Genomic DNA, 18378 nt, shown 5'->3' on the forward strand with positions numbered 1-18378 from the left:
GGTACTAAACTTTGACCTTCTGCAACTTGAAGCTGTTGGGTACTAAACTTTGACCTTCTGTAACTTGAAGCTGTTGGATACTAAACTTTGACCTTCTGCAACTTGAAGCTGTCAGGTACTAAACTTTGACCTTCTGCAACTTGAAGCTGTCAGGTACTAAACTATGACCTTCTGCAACTTGAAGCTGTCAGGTACTAAACTATGACCTTCTGCAACTTGAAGCTGTCAGGTACTAAATTATGACCTTCTGTCACTTGAAGCTGTTGGGTACTAAACTTTGACCTTCTGCAACTTGAAGCTGTCAGGTACTAAACTTTGACCTTCTGCAACTTGAAGCTGTTTATTACTAGCTACTGCAACTTATGTTCCTGTTTCTAAATGCTAGAGTAATAAAACTATGACCTTCTGTAACTTGAAGCTGTCAGGTACTAAACTTTGACCTTCTGCAACTTGAAGCTGTCAGGTACTAAACTATGACCTTCTGCAACTTGAAGCTGTCAGGTACTAAACTATGACCTTCTGTAACTTGAAGCTGTTGGGTACTAAACTTTGACCTTTTGTAACTTGAAGCTGTTTATTACTAGCTACTGCAACTTATGTTCCTGTTTCTAAATGCTAGATTTCAGTCATATAGGTATCATTCCAAAAACAGTCAGATATTGAGGTTTTGAGATGGAGTTTGACTTTCTCACTCCATAAAATGTTGGTAGCCAGAGAAGATTATAGAATACTGGGTTGGAGAAGATTTGAAAATATGTAATTTTTAGTGTGGTGGGTTGAGGCATCATTTTGGACCGACAGCCAAAGCAAAAGGATAGGTAATGAATAACTTAAGAAAAAGTGCACTGGTAGGCATATGGTGCATTTCTGTTGATATATAGTGTAGTGTTTGAGTAAATTTGTTCATTGTATTAACAGAGCGATGGAACACACCTGAGCTATTCAAACTGAAGGACAGGGCCGAAGTAGACTACTGCCTGGGTCCAGTATGTATTTTTGTTTGTTGTCTGTGAAGTGTAGGCATGGCATAAGGATTAGTTTTCTGACAGATTTGTTGTTGTTGTGATTGTGCCTGTAGGTATCAACACTATAGCTCCTTTTGGTAACCTCATTATCCACCCTTTTTTTCAGAACTTTTTAGTTTATAGAGGTTGTACTAGAAGCAGTTCCGGTAGGTATTGCCACTGGTCAACATTCAATGAATGCAAAACAAAATTATATTTATCACCAATGGCAAACTTTCCAATTAAATCCCCTAAAAAAATGCTTGATAAAGTAATTAACAGATAATTGTTAGACACAATGGATACAATCATATATTAAAGCATATATGTATAGCCATGTGCAGATACTTGTAATTGAAGTTTTAAAAACAGCATAGAGAAGAAGATAATTTGGGAGTAATAGTGAACATAATTTCTTTTCAAATCAACAACAATAACAACACAAACATATTAAAACAAAAAATGAATTACAGTTAAACTGAATGTTAAAAGTAGCATTTTATTTAAGTAAGTCAGTTATGAGCCATTGTTCATTATTATGTTCTGTTATGCAAAACACTTTGAATACACATCTGATGATGAAATCCTTCTGTTTACCTTCCTTAATTAAAAAAAATCACTTGAAAATAAAATAAAAAATTTCCACTGCTTACTTTGTTTCCATTGCATTAAAGCTTTTTACTATAAAAACATTCAGCAATGAATTATATGTGATAGTTTCCATTTGAATACGATGATTGCATACTTCTCAAAAGGGCACGTTACATACAACTATAATTGTCAGTTTTTAAATGAATTCTATTTTCTGTTGTGCAGTTCAAACAAATATGTATGGATGTTGATTAAAGATTATTAATGTTGTACATCATTTTTAAAGAACAGTTGTAAAAAAAACTGGAAGTTCAGAAATATGGTAGGTTATTTCTTCAACATTCTTGTAATGTCTCATCTGTTACTCAGTTTTCATCCCTTCTTTAAAATGTCTTGTCTGTTAGTTGGTTTTCATTCAGTCTTTAGAATGTCTCATCTGTTACTCAGGTTTCATTCATTCTTTATAATGTCTCATCTGTTATTCAGTTTTACTTGTGAGATCTATAATAAAACCAAGATCTAGAGGTGCAAAAAAATATGAAAATCGTCTCCTTGTCCAAAATTCAAAAATGGTAAACTGCAACTTAAATCTCCATTATGAAACTCTAGGCAAGTGACAGAAGTTTTACTTGTCCTACAAAATGTTTAACTTGGCTTGGGCTGCCATATGTAAAATTCATGAAGTCTTTCTTTATAATTTCTAAAAGATTTATGTGTTAATGTTTCAGACTCATGAAGAACTGATTACAGATTATGTACGACAGTTGCACCCACTTTCCTACAAGAGGTTGCCTCTGATGTTATATCAGGTATTTAAATGCATCCCCAGTCTTCTATGTATCCCCAGTCTTCTGCTTCTACCATTTTTATAAAATATGTCTTTAGTAAAATATATAAAGTTAAGACAATATCACTCACAAATGTATATTTTTTATTAGATATATTATTATTGTTTTTGTCATTCTTCATTTATGTCTGTGGGTGGTTTTCCTTGTAATTTGAACTGTTCCTTAACTTGTGTAGAAAGGATAATCATATTTGGTGTGACTTTCACAAAAATTAATTAACAACGATACTGGATGCAGTCCTCAGGTTTTAGCTGTGAGTTCAAAGGTCAAAAGTCTGTGTATGCAGATATTTTTCAGATGTTATGAACTCTAGTATTGTTTTTAAAGTCAAATATAGTTTAAAATTTTCTTGCATGATGATATTTACATAAAAAATTGCATGTAGCTTACCATAATAATAGTCTGATGTGAATCCGAGATTTATCCCATTTTCAAGACATTTTAACAAAATTATTTACGTTGTCCATATAATTTGTGTGCAGATGTAAATGTTGTACTGTCAGCATGGCAGGAATTATTAGATATATTATTATTTTAGAATAACAATTAATATTTAATTGAAAGATGAGTAAATGTGCCTACGTGACCACATTGACATACACTGTAATTCATGAGTGTCAGAGTCTGACAATGGTCATCTACTTAGTCACCTGTTTTAAAGTATGGTTAAAACATTCCTTGTTTACTTTTACAACTTGAAATTTCTTTGTCAACATAAAGAAATGTCCTTGGAGCATGGTTGGTATGGACATTTGATATAATGATAATACACACTGAGAGGGTCTTACTGAAGTATTCCTGTCATGCAACATTGATTGAAATTATGTTTTATGTGTAAATACTGAAGCTTTCCAGTAAATTGTATTAATTTCATAAGAAGTGAGCACAGGTAAGATTCCATTTATTGTCACATGACCACCTATATAAATTTTTAATTACTATTGGATGTTATGCTTATAATGCATTTCTTCCCATTTGTATCATTACATTACATAACTTGCTTATTATAACAAATTTGAGATGAATTTATGAATCATCATACCAGTGATATATTATGTGATTAATTTTTTTCTTCTGGTATTTCAGATCTCTAGAAAATTCAGAGATGAGATGGCACCGAAATATGGTCTTTTAAGAGGCAGGGAGTTTGAAATGAAAGGTGAACGCATTGCTGCTTGAGAAGACTGGCCTTGATTGGGACTGCATAATTATTTAGAGTTGACCAGCTGACTGGTGTTGTCAATTTATTCCTATTTTATCTAGAAATTAGGTTTCACAGTGACTGTCTGGTGTGAAAGAGATCGATCTGTAAACAGTGTTTGCAGTTTCGAATTTTTTATACTGTGCCTCTTAGTGACTATAGAGTCAGTTTAAATCATTCTAGATTATTATCTTATCTTAACTTCAAAAGCTAAAATGTAACATAAAACGTGTATACTTACATTTGTTACCCAGAATTCTGTTCATTATTGAGAACAACTGTAACTGAATAAAACATCCTTTTTGAGGCAAACTCCTAAATTGAAATGGAATATAATTGATTATTTAAAATTGTAATTCACAGATGTTTATTTAATAACTTGTCAATTGATTGCGTTTATACTAATTTTAGCAACACTTAAGTAGATTCTTCCATAGGTTGGGGTTCAGATACTCCTGTCAAAGAGTACTAGTCATAATAGCAAAAAATAAAAATTAAAAGAAAAAAATGATTTATACCCTCCTTGAAGTGTTGATAATATGTGGTATCAGGATTGTGTACCATTACAATATCTACCACTGATTAGAGATAATTAGTTTCTGGGTTGAGTTGAAAACTGATTTTATCAAGACTGTTTTCACAAGGTCCACTGTGCAACAGAGCCTTGATAATATAGTGGTAACATGCTTGCCTAGCACCTGGGCTGTCATGTCTAATTGCATGTTCCAAATTACATGTAAGGGTACATAGTTGATTGTTTGAACTGTTTCCATAATAATCTTGGATTACTGAGAATTTATTTATTTTCAGAAGATTTTTTAAATGTGTAAAGATGACTCACATGACTATTTTTGGTTAGGTCTTTATATTGATTGTATATAGCAACCATGACATCCACAAACTACCCCCAAATAAAAGCGAATTACTGGTACTGTCTTTATCTTGTAATAACTGATGCTTGATAATAAGCCTACATACAATGATAACCCATGCTTGATGATAAGCCTACATAAAATGATAACCTATGCCTGATGATAAACTTACATACAGTGATAACCCATGCTTCATGATAAACCTATATACAGTGATAACACATGCCTGATGATAAGCCTATATACAGTAAAAACCCATGCTTGATGATAAGCCTACATACAGTGATAACTCATGCTTTATGATAAACCTATATACAGTGATAACCCATGCTTGATGATAACCTAAATAAAATGATTACCCATGCCTGATGATAAGCCTACAGAAAATGATAACCCAACATACAATGATAACCCATACTTGATGATAAGCCTATATACAGTGATAACTTATTCCTAATGATAAGCCTACATACAATAATAATCATGCCAATTGATAAGCAAATATGCAGTGATAACCCATGCCTGCTGATAAACCTATATACAATGATAACCCATGCCTGCTGATAAGACTACATACAGTGATAACCCTTGCTTGGTGATAAGCCCATTTACAATGATAACCCATAATTGCTGATAAGCCTACATACAGTGAAAACCCTTGCATGATGAGAAACCTATATGCATTGAATTCATTGGATATTTAACAACAAAGTTTCCAGTATAGAAATGTATCTTTAAAAGTTCTAGAATGTTTATCAGAAATCTTCTGGTACAGAGTCCTCAAACCATTCACGATTGTCATCACTGAAGAGACTTCCAATGGAGTTCATTATCTTTCCTTATAAAGTGGTCTTCCTGTCATTGAACTGCATTTCAAAGTCCCTCATTCTGAAGCTGCTGATGATCATGTCTGTTTTCTTCTTTAGTCTTCAAAATTTCCATTTGATTGTCTGCTCATAAGTGACTGAAATTCCTCATTATATCTCCATCCCAGTTTCCTGATCTGCAGCTCTTTTGGAAGTCTGGTCCTTCAAGCAAGCTGACCATTTTCTCTGCAACAGTCACTTGAATGACTTATTCAAGTACACATCTAATGGCTGCAGTTCAGCTGTGCATCTACAGGGGATTACTGCCATTGTTCTTGATTTTTGATTTTGATTTTTAAAAACAACTGCATTATTAAAATGGCCTTGGAATGAGTCTAAAACTAGGAGTGAAGACAAGGGCTTTGTGTTATCTTTACACACCTTATCAGTATAATCCAACATGAGGTGTACATCCACCAGGCTTTTGCACCTTCACTTGGACTTCTTTTGGGACCTATACCTTTTTCTATTCTCTTTTTCCCCCAGAGGATAATCATGTGTACAATTATCCAGTTGCTAGGCATGTAAATAGACAAGTTAAATGGTGCTGGTCACTACCAGTACCTCTGACCTGTAACCTCTCTCATCATGACTATCAGTTATTTTCTTGGATAACCAAGTAAAAGTACATAAGTGTTTCATTCATGTTTCCAATAAATAGTCACCAGATTCTTGCTTCTCACAGCATCCGATATTTTGTAAAAGTATCTGTCTTTTCCCTTGAGTCTCAGTAGTTTCTAAGATATGGAGGTTCTGCTTCTGGGTGCAATTCCATTTCTCAAATGAGAAAAAAGGTGTCTGTGCCTGTAAGGACATTGTCCAGCTGTTAATGAGAAAAAAGGTGTCTGTGCCTGTAAGGACATTGTCCAGCTGTTAATGAGAAAAAAGGTGTATGTGCCTGTAAGGACATTGTCCAGTTGTTAATGAGAAAAAAGGTGTATGTGCCTGTAAGGACATTGTCCAGCTGTTAATGAGAAAAAAGGTGTATGTGCCTGTAAGGACATTGTCCAGCTGTTAATGAGAAAAAAGGTGTATGTGCCTGTAAGGACATTGTCCAGCTGTTAATGAGAAAAAAGGTGTCTGTGCCTGTAAGGACATTGTCCAGCTGTTAATGAACAGCTGTAGATATTGTAATGACAGTAAGAGATATTGGGCATTAATTGTTTTGTTCTGTCACCTATAAAGATAAGAATAGAAGTGTCAGTTGAAGAACAAGAGTTGATTCTCATTTCTAAAACAATTATCCTTTCAAAATGAGATGATCAAAGGCCTTTCTGAACATATACCAATGGTGATTATTTGCTTTATTTCTTAATTTCATCAGATTTGATTAAACACTGCAAAAAAAATACATATCAGCTGTACATTAGTATTTCTAAGCCATTTGAAACGTCAACTTTTCTTGGTTCTAATTTAAAACATCAAAATACAAGGTTAAAAATAATTAACAAATTATATGATCAGAGGCCAGTCTTCATGATTATAAAGGATGTTTATTTTTTATATCTTAATCTCTTGTTTTATTGTCTGATGCATCCATTAAATACTTACCCAAAGTTAAAAATATTTTTGTTTTTCATATTAGACTGGATCGAAATAATATACTATCAAACAGTGCATTTGTTATTGATGTATCTAAATGGTATATGGGTCATTTGATGTATCTAAATGGCATATGGGTCATTTGATGTATCTAAATGGCATATGGGTATTTTTTGAAGCTGTTTGATATGTGGGCTTCTTGTTGATTCGTATATAACACATCAAAATGCATGGTTAAGCAATAATAGAAAGACAAACAAATAATACCTTAATTGTATAAGAGTTTAATCTCTTAATCTCTTTCATCTTTTTTTTTATAAATGTAAGTCTTCTTAGCCAAACATTCTGTAAGTATGAAGTTCTATGTTCGAAAAAATATGCAGTTAATTATGATAGTTTATGGATAGATGATACCTGAAAAATTAGAGGGTACGTAATATTATATGAACTAAAGTCGTGTGGTTATACATTACACTTATTTGCACTTTGTATCCTGAGGTCAAGGTCATAGTCCTGGAATATTTGTGTTACTACCTTTAAATCTTTCACTTGCTTATATTTCTGATACGTCTTGATGAATTCTTTTCATACTTGGGAATAATCTTCATGAAGCAAAGACAATTCAATTCATTCTGCATTAAATTTGCTTGCCCTTTGGTCTGGGGTCACGGTAGGATCAGTGTGGCTTTTAGCATGGGCCGGACATGTAAGCTTTGACCTTGAATGCATTTATTGTTTGAATTTCTGATTGGAAGAAAAGTAAGTCCTAAAGCTTCAGTTGAAGAAAACCTTGATAGCTTACATACATTATTGTTATTTTTCTCTTTCTAAATATGTAGTTTTATTACTTACAGTGCTATGTCAACAAAGTTCATATTTGCATTTATTATTTCAGATATGTACACATTTGATGCGACAGAAGAAAATGCGAGAGTGACTTATGAGATTGTTTGTAATGCATATGATAAAATCTTCAAAAGACTGAATCTGCCATTTGTAAAAGGTACAGAAGCAAGAATTTTGAAAGTCTGCATAGATGTAAATTTGCCAGATCAAAATTGTTCAGTTTGTCAATAATTTTGCTGACCAAACTTAAACAACTTTAGCTCAAAATTATGCTAAAAATAACTCCTTTATTTTAAAATACTATTTCAGAAAAATACAGATAATCTTGGGCATCTTTGGGGAAAAAATAAAACATTACTTGCAAATTTGCTGTGAGCAAAACAGTTTTAGTATATGTAATGAGGAAGTTGTATTTGCAAAAGTATTTTTTTATATACCAAAAATGGTACAGAAAGTATCAAACATCAGTTACTTGCAAAAATTTGATGCCTGTTGTTGTTGTTGTGGATTTAATACCATTTTCAGCACGCTATAGACTATACATGGTGGCAAGTAAAACTGGTGGAGGAAGAATACACAAAATCCCTGGTGAGAACCACCAACCTATGGGAAACTGCTGGCAAAGCTTTCTCATATCCACCCTGATCAAGCCAGAGACTGAAACCCAAATTGGCCAAATGTGTAGACCACTCACCCAGTTAGGGCCCCTTTAGTGCCTGTGACATGCTGAATTGACTATAGGCATTACAATTTAATTGTGATGATTCATGGCAAGAAGGATTGCACATCATAATTTTAATACCTTTTATGGGGAATATGCCTAATTTTATATCACATGATAGCCATAATCCCAAATCTGTTGCCAACAAACTGAAGAAAACATTTTAAAATATTTATTCAAAAGTAAGAAAATACTATAAAGTCATGAACATTCATCAAGGTTTGATATTTTTTTGTGTGTCTTTAAGTTGCTGGGGCCACTGGAAATATTGGAGGAAAATTATCTCATGAATACCATCTACCTGCTGATATAGGACAAGATCAGCTTCTAATATGCAAAAAGTATGTATTACATTTGCACAGTTAAATTCTGTTTGTACAACTTACTTTCTTCTATTTTTATAGGATTTTTTTCTTTGACCAGTTCCATAGTAAAATTGCGATGATGACACGAGTCATGAAACATTGCTTTTCCATGCTTGGAAAAATAGACTTTATCAGTATTTCTGAATCTTGTGCATGATGAGGTCACATATAAGTAGCTACTTTATGATGTACAGAACCAGAGTATGTGTGATGTTATATGAGTCATTGAAAATAATTACTGGACAAAATTAACATTTTTCTGTGGATGGGTAAATTATATGAATTATTAGACTTGAACTTAAGTCGATTTTTATTTAAATGATGCATTCATTGTGTGATACCAATTATAGTTTGTATTGCTAAAAAATAGTCTTAAGTTAGTAACAATGTGTGTGTATGTATATATATATATATATATATATATATATATATATATATATATCAAGAGAGAGAGATCAAGAGAGATCCTCATGTCAGTTTTATGCCAAGGAAGGCAGCTCAAATGTAGCTGACTGGTTGGACCTTATTAAAGTTATTTCCCTTGTATGTTATAAAACAAATTTAGGTTATTTAGAGCAGTATATGCACTATAGTGAAAGTGATCTTGAATAGCAATATGTCTGAAGTTTTGTCTTTCCATTTGATCTTAGGTAAATTTGTATTATTTCAGCCTCCAGTGCCATGAGAATTCACAGTATTTTGATATATCTTTCAGGTGTGACTTTGGACTAAATAAGGAGTTAGTAGGTATGCTATATACTTTTCCTGCATTGAGTTCATACTCCTCTCCCATATTTAATGCCCCTGAATAACATCACATCTCTCTCTTATTTAATGCCCATGAATAACATCACACCTGTCCCTTATTTAATGCCCATGAATAACATCACACCTCTTCCTTATTTAATGTCCATGAATAACATCACACCTTTCCCTTATTTAATGCCCATGAATAACATCACAACTCTCTCTTATTTAATGCCCATGAATAACATCACACCTTTCCCTTATTTAATGCCCATGAATAACATCACACCTCTCCCTTATTTAATGCCCATGAATAACATCACACCTTTCCCTTATTTAATGCCCATGAATAACATCACACCTCTCCCTTATTTAATGCCCATAAATAACATCACAACTCTCTTATTTAATGCCCATGAATAACATTACACCTCTCCCTTATTTAATGCCCATGAATAACATCACAACTCGTATTTAATGTCCATGAATAACATCACACCTCTTCCTTATTTAATGCCATAAATAACATCACAACTCTCTTATTTAATGCCCATGAATAACATCACAACTCTCTTATTTAATGCCCATGAATAACATCACAACTCATATTTAATGTCCATGAATAACATCACACCTCTCCCTTATTTAATGCCCATGAATAACATCACAACTCATATTTAATGCCCATGAATAACATCACAACTCTCTCTTATTTAATGCCCATGAATAACATCACACCTCTCCCTTATTTAATGCCCATGAATAACATCACAACTCTCTCTTATTTAATGCCCATGAATAACATCACAACTCTCTCTTATTTAATGCCCATGAATAACATCATACCTCTCCCTTATTTAATGCCATGAATAACATCATACCTTTCCTTATTTAATGCCATAAATATCACAACTCTCTCTTATTTAATGCCCATAAATAACATCACACCTCTTCCTTATTTAATGCCATAAATAACATCATACCTCTCCCTTATTTAATGCCCATGAATAACATCACACCTCTTCCTTATTTAATGCCATAAATAACATCACACCTCTCCCTTATTTAATGCCATGAATAACATCACACCTCTCCCTTATTTAATGCCCATGAATAACATCACAACTCTCTCTTATTTAATGCCCATGAATAACATCACACCTCTTCCTTATTTAATGCCATGAATAACATCACACCTCTCCCTTATTTAATGCCCATGAATAACATCACACCTCTCCCTTATTTAATGCCCATGAATAACATCACAACTCTCTCTTATTTAATGCCCATGAATAACATCACAACTCTCTCTTATTTAATGCCCATGAATAACATCACACCTCTTCCTTATTTAATGCCATAAATAACATCACACCTCTCCCTTATTTAATGCCCATGAATAACATCACACCTCTTCCTTATTTAATGCCATGAATAACATCACAACTCTCTCTTATTTAATGCCCATGAATAACATCATACCTCTCCCTTATTTAATGCCATAAATATCACAACTCTCTCTTATTTAATGCCCATAAATAACATCACATCTCTTCCTTATTTAATGCCATAAATAACATTATACCTCTCCCTTATTTAATGCCCATGAATAACATCACACCTCTTCCTTATTTAATGCCATAAATAACATCACACCTCTCCCTTATTTAATGCCATGAATAACATCACACCTCTCCCTTATTTAATGCCCATGAATAACATCACAACGCTCTCTTATTTAATGCCCATGAATAACATCACACCTCTTCCTTATTTAATGCCATGAATAACATCACACCTCTCCCTTATTTAATGCCCATGAATAACATCACACCTCTCCCTTATTTAATGCCCATGAATAACATCACAACTCTCTCTTATTTAATGCCCATGAATAACATCACTACTCTCTCTTATTTAATGCCCATGAATAACATCATACCTCTCCCTTATTTAATGCCATAAATATCACAACTCTCTCTTATTTAATGCCCATAAATAACATCACACCTCTTCCTTATTTAATGCCATAAATAACATCATACCTCTCCCTTATTTAATGCCCATGAATAACATCACACCTCTTCCTTATTTAATGCCATAAATAACATCACACCTCTCCCTTATTTAATGCCATAAATAACATCACACCTCTCCCTTATTTAATGCCCATGAATAACATCACACCTCTTCCTTATTTAATGCCATGAATAACATCACACCTCTCCCTTATTTAATGCCCATGAATAACATCACACCTCTTCCTTATTTAATGCCATGAATAACATCACAACTCTCTCTTATTTAATGCCCATGAATAACATCACACCTCTCCCTTATTTAATGCCCATGATTAACATCACAAGTCTGCTTATGACACGGACATAAGTGTGGATCCCATATTCCTGATAGAAAAGGACAAAAATAGCTTCTCTTGTTCAACATGTCATAATTAAAATTGGAAAGTGAAAGATAGATAAATCTCTAATTTTTTTTTTAAAAATGGCTGTCATTGCATGGAAATTTAGAATTATCTTCATCACAAATTTTAATAAGGAGTCATGTTTATACCATTTTGTATCACACATTTGTTAGTTTCTTTAACTTGAAAATAAAATAAAATCAGATTCTTTTTGTCCAAATTCATGTAAATTGTCTTATTATTTTGAACTATTAATACAATCAAAATATTTAGTGTTTGTGTTTGTGCCTAGAGGTGTCAGACAACTTTAATGACTAACCTTCTTGCTTATGTCACTAATACCTTGCTTCCAACCATGTACTGTTTCCTTGCAAGCACTCACTTAAGAGATATCATAACAATTATTGCTGCACACTTTTCATTTTATTTTCTTATATCATGTTGGTAAATATCCATAGCCTAACATCATTTAGCTTCTGTAAAGTAAATATATATTTTGATTTTGTTTTCATCTCATTTGTATAACTGTCCTATGTGCTTTGTGCTATTGAAAAATAAATTGGTAGATTCTGAAAGTGCTTTGCCTTGTTTCAAACATATTTTGCCTGATGTTTGCAGGTACAGGTGATGATGAGTTTGGAAAACATTGCCACCTCAAAGAAATTAATGGGATAGAGGTAATAATAAATGAATGTTATTTAGCAGATATATTCAGTTGCCCACAAGGACATTGGAAGCGTTTGATGTGATGCTTATAATAATAATTATTCATAATTCAGTGTAAACAAACTTTAAATTCATATAGTCTCATCAGGTTGTTGGATTTATCATGGGTGTAAAATATCCAGGTTTTTTAGTCATAAAAAAGGAAATATTTTTAGCATTATTTATTTTGGGAATTTTGTTTGTTTCTTGTTTTATGATACACAGCTGCAGCTATTGATTACTCTGTCAACTTCTTGACACTTATTGAATGCAGAAGTATGTCATCTCTTTATCCCATGCAATTATCCCACTGTATTTGATTTGCAAGATAACATAAATATTTAGAATGCAGTCAAGGAGTTTTGTTATTTATATTTAATTTGTGTTACTTTTTGTCTTTTCTTAATGATTAAATGTTCTGTATATTTGGATTTATTTTTTATTTTTTTTAAAAACAAATTTACGTAGCTTTAACAATTTTTCAGTCATATTGCTACGATGTCTGCAGTGTGGCAGTTTATAGTGATGTCTTACACTGGAGCATCATGTCGCAGACATGTAGCATGATGTCCCACCCAGTCACATTATCCTGACACCAGGCTGACCAGTCCTAACACTAACCTGTTAATGTTGAGTGCCAAGCGAGGCATCTGTTAGCACCATTTTTGTAAGTCTTTGGTATGACTTGACCGGGGATTGAACCCGTGACCTCTCGCATCTGAGGCGGACGCTCTAACCACTAGGCCACCAGAGCTGTCATTGTATATTTGTAATTTGTAATTGATCTTAGTCCAAAATAAAGTCCACTTTGTACCTGACTAGGGACATTGATTTTGTAAACAACATAATACATAACTAATATTTCTCTGTGAGTATTTATTAAATATTAGGATCATTATATCATTCTCAGTGGAGATAAACATGTTTATCTTAATCTGATTCTAGAACATTGGAATTCCCCCATGGGAAAACCCCTTGTACTTGATGTTTGCTATGTTCTTTATTATAATTTTAGTAATAGACATTATTTTGTTGATGACTGCTCATGTGGCTTAGTGGTTAGAGCATCCGCTTCAGATGCGGAAGCTTGCAGGTTCGAACCCCAGCCAAGTAATACCAAAGACTTATAAGAATGGTACTAACAGCTGCCTTGTTAGGTGTTCATCATTAAGAGGTTAGTGTTAGGACTGGTCATCCTGATGTCAGGACAATGTGACTGGGTGGGACATCATGCTACATGTCTGCAGCTTGATGTCCCGTTCCTAGACATCACTATAAACTGTCACACAGCAGATATCGTAGCGATATTACTGAAAAATTGTTAAAAGCTGCATTAAAAATCCAAATCACACACACATCTTGTTGACAACTTAGAATATTATAGAAATGAACTTCTGACTCTTATTCTTGTTCTTTTTTTGTGTGTCTTAGCATTTTATATAATGTTATTTACTTGAGAAATTAATCATTCTTGCATTAACATCTTTAGCAGAATTGGTCTTATTAATGTGTTCAGTATTTCATTTGGGTGGAATTATTTCTTCAAATTATTATTCACTGGAAATACTAAGTGCCTATCAATAATATTCTCAGACAGAGATACTAATTTGGAATTATAGTGAATTCAGACAAGGACATTTTTTAATTTTTATTGTGATGCATCAAAAGATTCTTAGCACATTGCCACAGTACAGGCTGCTGGCACATTCAAGACTAAAGGCACACACACATCAACACATTTAATGAAATATATTTTGAATACCACTGGAATTTAGTTAAAACTTCATAGCTTTAGATTTGTGATAAAACTTTTTGTACTATTTTTGATTTCACAGCACTGTAGGTTCTTTTTACATTTTCATTTTCAGGGGAAATAAATTATTTGTTCAAGTTTACAAAACTTGATGGCTTTTGCTCTTTTCTGTTACTTAGCTTAAAATCATACATTTGTAATAGTTTGAAATGCAGAAACTTGAACACAGAACGTTTAACATAGAATCTTACCATTAATACCATCACTACCTTTAAAAGAAATACTTGTATATCACCATGCTAACATAAAGAAGATGAAACCAACCCAAAAAGATGTATCAGATTTGAAAGCTTCTTAGGAATTAAAGCATGATTAGAAATTTTGGAAAAATTACATTGGACTAAAGTTTAATTTTAGTTGGGACAAATAAACTTAAATTTTTATAACACCTGACAACTAGAAAAAATATTTGGCAAATTTTAAGTTTGATGGTTTATTCTCACCTCATGGAAAATTTGCATGTTATATGTAATAACTGTACTGTGTTCTTTCTCCATAGATATCCAATAACATTAACAATAGGAAATAATCTCCACTACCTCTGACTCCAGCCCTTCATGAAATAAAAAAATGTCTATCTATATTTTTATAAAGCCAAATGGAAGTACCTTTTACAGATTATCTCCCCTTATCACTGCTACATGTTTAGGCATACTGTCTTCCCACTCTAAGTCTTTTATTGAAGTTTCCAAATCATTATATAAGTATGACATTATAGTTTGCTTTTTTCTTTAAAATGCAGGCCTGAGGTTTGATCACTTTGATGTATGTTTTCCATGTTCCATTTGAAACTTTGTTATATACCAATTAAATCAGGGGCCCCAAGTGGTCTAAAGTGCTCTCCATTATGGATCACTGCCATCTCACCTCTGTCTGCGTGGGTTTGAGTCTCGGATTCAGCCAATCTGGGTATGTGAGAAAGCTTGGCAGTAGCTTCTCGTGGGTCGGTGGTTCTTTCCGGGGATTTCCTGGGTTCTTCCTCCTCCATTAATATTGGCCGCCATGTATAGCCTATCGTGTGCTGAAAAATGGCGTTAAACCCTACAACAACAACCAATTAAATCTTTCATGTTTAGTCTGGCATTCAATAAAGCTGTTTAATCTGTATTTATCGCACGCCCAGATTTGAACTACTTGGATTTCTTCTTTTACATCCATGCATACATGGTTTTAGACACGGTGAATCAAACATTTATAAATTTCAATTCGTTCTGCATTGCATTTGTACAGTAAAGCTAAAATTTGTACAGTAAAGCTAAAAATATTTAGAAAATGTAAAGGACAAGTGTATAATAAATACAAAACTGCATTTGTGTTTTGGTCTGAGTAGTGGAAAGAACTTGTTCAGTGTGGCTTATAAATATACCTTGGCCTGACAGCTTGGGCATATTTCGACATCACATCAAACTTCTGTCCACCAACTCAGAACAAAACATGTATGCAATTTTCTGTCTTCTCCTTGCCTGTCAGATTTAAGTACATATTCCTTGTGTTTTAATCTTTCAGTGGATCCATGCCTGCTCCTTTCCAGTCACATTTAAGTACATCTTTCTCATGTTGTTTCAGTCTTTCAATAGACTTGTGTCTACTCCCCATTGGGCCAGATATAAGTACATATTTCTTGAATAACTCCCCCAATTCTAAGTATACAGTTTCATGTTTTTTCATCAAAGGATGCGGGACATTTTTGAGAAGTTTCATATTATTTCAACAGAAAACAATATTTATGAGGATTTTCATTATTATTTAAAAGGAAACATGGATCATTTCATGGGATTTACATTTTAATTCGTCAGGAAATACAGAACATTTCTGAGGATTTTCATATTGTTTCATCAGAAAGCATGAAAAATCTTGGCGGATTTTCAAGTGAACAGGTCAAACACCAGAAATAGAAAACATTTCTTTTTAGGCAGTCTTTGATAGTAATGCTACTATACGATTCACGGAACAGGTTTCCTCAGGTTTGGGATAAATCTTAAACATTGTCTATTCTGGATCAAACAACAAAGGTCAGGGCCTCAGATTAAATAGCAGTAACACTGGCATAATTTATACTTAGTCTAGATGTTTAAGAGGACAATTCAAAACTTTGGTCTTGATCAGTTTTAGATGAAGTTCTTGGAAGTAAAGTAAATTGCCTGTTGTAGTGGCAGTTGAGTACATTTTATTTTACCTATTTGTAAATATAATTAAGTTTGTTGTACCTATTTGTAACTATAATTAAGTTAATCTAGACACTCTGTCTGTTAAAATTTATAGTTTCTACTCTGCTTATTTGAAGTCATGTGCCATAATACATGATGTAATCATATAAATCTTAAGAAGATAGAGGCAACCTGGACTAAAGAGACAGCTTGCATGTAAGAGCCTGATGTTGGTAAAATTTATATAGATGTAATTTACAAACCTTCACACTATTTTTCATTATAATATCATCCCTTTCATCCCGTTTTGTATAATTGATCCTTCCTTTTATGAATGGTTTCTGGAAAGACAGTTTATTTGAATTGCATTGGCACTAAATAACTTCCATGTACTGCTGTGCCATAAAACACCAAACCAAACCTATCACAAAATGTTCCACAGATCAAGTTTTACATTTCTGATTGTTAAGATTTAATTTGAACAGCATGGGCATATTTAAGGAGTTTATATTTTCATAATTCATTTTTTATTTTATGTACTTTTAAAGAATTGTAACGTCTTTTCCTTTTGTCTTTTAATTTATGGTACTGTATGTTTATGTTTATTTTTTTGCAATTTGGTATCTTTACATTTGGAGAACATTTAATTGGCAATATATAACCATCATTGTACTGATGTGCCATCACACACACACACACACACACCTCTGCCAGCAGATCAGAATGTACACTGTTCATCTGTAAGTAAAAAAAAAAGGTATTCATGTTTTTCACAGGTTGGCCATGCTTTTTTACTGGGAACCAAATATTCTGAGGTTCTAGATGCTTGTTTTGTAGACAAAGATGGAAACACACAGTAAGTATCAGAATGCTCTACATAACCTTTTGTCTGTTACTATTATAAATATTTGTCTAGCTTACCTGGACACAAGGTCATACAAATCAGGGCATCCTAGGGAGCTTTATGCTATGATATTGTAAATTCTGCAATAAAATGTCCACTCAGCCAGCAGATGGCATTTGGTTTGGTGCAAAACTATATTGGTTAAGAGAAGTTCATTTGAAGGTATTTTTGTTTATTGTCATCTTACATGGAATTTTAAACTGTCACTGTAGATAAAGAAGATAACTGTGATAAAGAAGATAACTGTGGCATTTCATAAACTATGCTTTGAACCTTGAAAGTTAGACAATCATGAAAATATACTGTTGTGTTGGCTTTCTTCTCAAAATTAGAATGTCATAAAAATATGCATGTTTTGTTGGCTTTCATTTACAGACAAAGCATTGAAAATTAGGCATTCATGAAAATATATCTGTTGTATTGGCTTTCATTTACATACTGTTATGAGTCTGTGCTCTTAAAATAAGTAACAGAAAAGAGTGAAAGGCAACAAGCTTGGTAAAATTCAACAAATAATTTATTTCCCTAGAATGCAAAGTGAAAATGAGAAAAAAGAACTTAACGTAATGCAAATTAAATCCCAAAATAATCCAAGAATTACAGACACAAGTCCTAATAATTTAAAGTCCTGAATAAAATTAAGTAGAAGTCCAGAATAAACCCAAAAACTGAAGTTGATGATGTGTTTGTGGTAGTTTATAGAGTGTTGATGTGTCACCAGTCTTTTGTTGAATCACAGTAATATAATTCCAGGTTTGAATTCACTATAAATTCTAGTGAAAGT

General features: G+C 33.0%; 1 protein-coding gene across 1 annotated transcript in view; it reads left to right on the forward strand.

The window, feature by feature from the left end:
* LOC149806863 (putative proline--tRNA ligase, mitochondrial) overlaps positions 1-18378 on the forward strand; it is a 42484-nt gene that overhangs the window by 13699 nt on the left and 10407 nt on the right. The window contains exons 3-10 of the mRNA XM_089958836.1: positions 919-986; positions 2324-2404; positions 3530-3602; positions 7820-7927; positions 8739-8832; positions 9572-9603; positions 12644-12702; positions 17467-17546. Of these exons, the coding sequence (XP_089814962.1) occupies positions 919-986; positions 2324-2404; positions 3530-3602; positions 7820-7927; positions 8739-8832; positions 9572-9603; positions 12644-12702; positions 17467-17546 (595 nt within the window). The remainder of the gene's footprint in view (positions 1-918; positions 987-2323; positions 2405-3529; positions 3603-7819; positions 7928-8738; positions 8833-9571; positions 9604-12643; positions 12703-17466; positions 17547-18378) is intronic.

Source organism: Sinohyriopsis cumingii, chromosome 1, assembly GCF_028554795.1.
Source record: "Sinohyriopsis cumingii isolate HCF-2022 chromosome 1, ASM2855479v2, whole genome shotgun sequence".
In the NCBI taxonomy this organism is placed as follows: domain Eukaryota; kingdom Metazoa; phylum Mollusca; class Bivalvia; order Unionida; family Unionidae; genus Sinohyriopsis; species Sinohyriopsis cumingii.